This window comes from Balaenoptera musculus, chromosome 9, assembly GCF_009873245.2.
Source record: "Balaenoptera musculus isolate JJ_BM4_2016_0621 chromosome 9, mBalMus1.pri.v3, whole genome shotgun sequence".
NCBI lineage: Eukaryota > Metazoa > Chordata > Mammalia > Artiodactyla > Balaenopteridae > Balaenoptera > Balaenoptera musculus.
Genome location: NC_045793.1, coordinates 43,800,512 through 43,804,135, shown reverse-complemented (window position 1 = coordinate 43,804,135; position 3,624 = coordinate 43,800,512). Strand labels below are relative to the sequence as shown.

General features: G+C 38.3%; 1 protein-coding gene across 1 annotated transcript; it reads right to left on the bottom strand.

The window, feature by feature from the left end:
• Nucleotides 1-1,713: 1,713 nt before the first annotated feature.
• Nucleotides 1,714-2,725, bottom strand: LOC118900531 (purine nucleoside phosphorylase-like). The gene is given in 2 exon segments (XM_036862937.1): nt 1,714-2,032; nt 2,034-2,725. Coding segments are annotated over 2 exon segments (1,011 nt in total).
• Between the last annotated feature and the right edge of the window lie 899 nt (nt 2,726-3,624).

Sequence of the window (3,624 nt, the reverse complement as noted above, 5' to 3'; positions counted from 1 at the left end):
AAGAAAGAAAGAGAAAGAAAGAAAGAAAGAAGGAAGGAAAGAAAGAAGGAAAGAGGGAGAAAGAAAGGAAAGAAGGAAGGAAGGGAGTAAGAAAGAAAAATGGAGAGAAAAAGAGAAAGAGGGAGGCAGGGAAGCAAGCAAAAAGCAAAGAAAAGATGCTTAACATTCATTGTTAATTAGGGAAATGTAAATTGAAATCATAATGATGTACCACTACATATTTACTACAATGCTTAAAATTTTAAAAACTGACTTTATCAAGCATTGGTAAGAACTTGAAGGAACTGGAACTCATATTCCACTCCTAGGTGCTTTAGTAAGAGAAATGAAAGTATATATCCATACAAAGACTCTTCTGAATGTACACAACAGTTTCATTTGTAATAGCTCAAACTGAAAACAACCCAAGTGTTCATTACAAGTGAACAGTACACAAAATGTGGTATATCCATATAATGGAATACTACTTAGAAATAAAATAGAATGAACTACTGATACATACAACAATGTAGATGAATCCTAAAATAATTAACCTGAGTGAAATAAAACAGACAAAAAATTTTCAGACTTTATGATTCTACTTATATAATATTCTAGGAAAATCAAACTAATCTACAATGACAGAAACTAGGTCATTGTTTTCCTGAAGAATGGGGTTCCCTCAGTATGGCCAGGATGGATAGATTCCAAGGGAAGACAAAGAAACTTTTGGAGTAATAAGTATATTATCTGTACTGTAGTGATGGCTTTATGGGTGAATATATATGTCAAAACTTATCAAAGTGTACACTTTAAACATGTGTAGTTTATTGTGTCACAATTATACTGCAATCAATTTGCTAAAAACACTATTAAGAACTGAATAGGCAATGAAACACAGGTAGAAAATATTTCAAATGTGTATATCTGACAAAGGAATTGTAACCAGAATATACTTAGTTTAAAAATCTTCTATATCTAAAAAAAAAAAATTTTAAACATCCTTTAAATGGGCAAAATTTTAAACAGATATTTCACAAAAGAAGATATATAAATGGCCAATGCTAAGTGTATGAAAAGATGCTGAAATTTTCCATCATCATGGAAATGCCAATTAAAACCACAATACATATGACTACATACCCAGTACAATGACTACAGTAAAAACACTGACAGTCCAATGTTAGCAAAAATATGGAGGTACTAGAAATCTCACACATTGCTGGTGGAAGTGTAAAATGGAAATAATTTTTCAGAAGTGTTTGGAAATTTCTAATAAAGTTAACTTTATGTCTTTTTTTTCCATCTTTCTCTTTATTCTCAAAATATGATATTATAAAAGTCCAAAAGGAATAGGCTGTTCCTTGTGTGGTCTCCAGTGCTTTGAGGAGGCAGAACTGAGCCCCCAGGAATGTGAGAGGATCATCTCAGGAAGCTAGCAGTAGCTACTGTGCTGAGTTTGACGGCCGCAAGTCAAATCCTGGGCATATCCTCGGATGTATGGTAGGGCTTGGGCTCTGGTTCTTGAAGAGGAATAGGGGTGGAAATCATTTTGAGATGACAACTGAGCAGAAGAGGACTCAGCACCAGAAGGGTCTGGTGGGACAAGTAGGGAAGGCAACACTCCTTTCTGCCACTACCTAAGGGCAGAGGCATGTGATTCCAGCAAGAGGCCAAAGTAGGTAGCAGCTCCTCGGATCCCATAAGGGAGAGGCCAGACCACTCCAGGGCTGGTTAACTGGCATCATAAGGCAGTGGAATGCTAGCCAGAAGAATGAAGACAAACTGTTCCAATTTCTGAGCAGCTTGCTTCCCAGCCTCTAGTACTTTCTCATGATTGGCCTCCTCCTGGCTTTCATAATCCGAGATGACCTTGTTATTGATGAGGGAGAGGCCAAAGACTCGAAGTCCACAGTGCCTTGCAACTATAACATCTGGTACTGTGCTCATGCCAACAGCATCCACCCCCAGCTTCTGCAACAGATGACACTCTGCCACAGTCCCAAAACTGGGGCCCGCTACCATCACGTAGGTGCCTTCCTGTAACTCTCTGTTCCCCCATTTGTTTCCAGGTACTATGAGCCTTCTGCTTCATATCCTGGTCATAAGTGTCAGACATGGCAGGGAAACTAACTCCAAACCTCTCACCACTGGGCCCTCTGAGAGGGTTCTCACTGCGGAAACAAGATAGGTTGATGTGATCAAGGATCAGCCTGATATCTCCAACCTCAGACTTGGAGTTGAGCCCTCCAGCTGCATTGATGACCACTAGGGTGTCCACACCCAGAAGCCGGAAAACCCTCACTGGGAATGTCACCTTCCAGAGCAGGTAGACTTCAGACATGTGGAACCTGCCCTGCATCATCACACAGGCTCTGCCATTCAAAATCCCAAACACCAATCGACCAGCATGACCTGGCACTATACTTTTGAGAAAGTTTGGTATTTGGTTGTAGTCAAAGATCTGGGCCTGAGTTAATCTGTCAGTCAGACCTCCTAACCCAGAACCACAGATCACTGCCACTTGAGGTCCGTGTTTGATATAAGACGAAAGACACTTTGCAGTGTTCTGATAACCTTCATATGTGAATCTAAACTTTAGGATGGGAATCTGTGACAAGCACGTGGGTTGAGAAGATCTCTTCCCTGTATGTGGGTGGGGGAGTAGGGTCCCTCTAACCTCCCTCCATAACGCCTGCGTGTGGGCGCGTGCATGCACACACACCGGCTCCTTTTGCCATGTCATCTTTATGACTGGGATATTCACCCATAGGAATTTGCTTAAAAGAGATAAAAACGTTTGTCCACAGAAAGTCTTTTTTTACAAGAATGTTCATAGCAGGGATTTTTTTGGTGTTTTACATTAAAAATTAACTGATCTTAATATGAACATATGCATGGCTGATATATTTAAGAAAATTCTGAAATGTTCTTCTTCATTTTTTCTTTTTTGTAATTGAAATAAAACTAACGTTTAACATTATTAGTTTCAGGTGTACAATATAATGATTTGATATTTGTATATAGAGCAAAACAATCACCACAGTAAGTCTAGTTAGTATCCATCACCACACATAGTTATAATTTTTTTTCTTGTGATGAGAACTTTAAAGACTTATTCTCTTAGCAACTTTCAAATATACTATACAATATTATTAGCTATGGTTACAACGCTATACATTATATCCCCATGACATTTATTTCATAACTGGAAGTTTGTACCTTTTGACCACCTTCACCCATTTCACGCACTCCCACTCCCCAACCACCTCACCCTTAATTCTGGCAACCACAACTCTGTTCTTCATATGTATGAATTTGTTTTGTTTTGTTTTTTAGATTCCGCATATATGTGAGATGATACAGTATTTGTCTTTCTCTGTCTGACTTATTTCACTTAGCATAATGCCTTCAAAGACCATCCATGTTGCTGCAGATGGCTAGATTTTCTTCTTTATGGCTGAATAACATTCCACTCATAGCAGTTTTATTCAGCATACTCTAGAACTAGAAACAGCCTAAATGTCTATCTTCAGGAGATCGAATAGACAAACTGTGATATATTCATACAATGAAATATTACTCAACAATAAACAGGAATATACTACTGAAATATGCAATAATATGAAAGAATCTAAAAAAAAA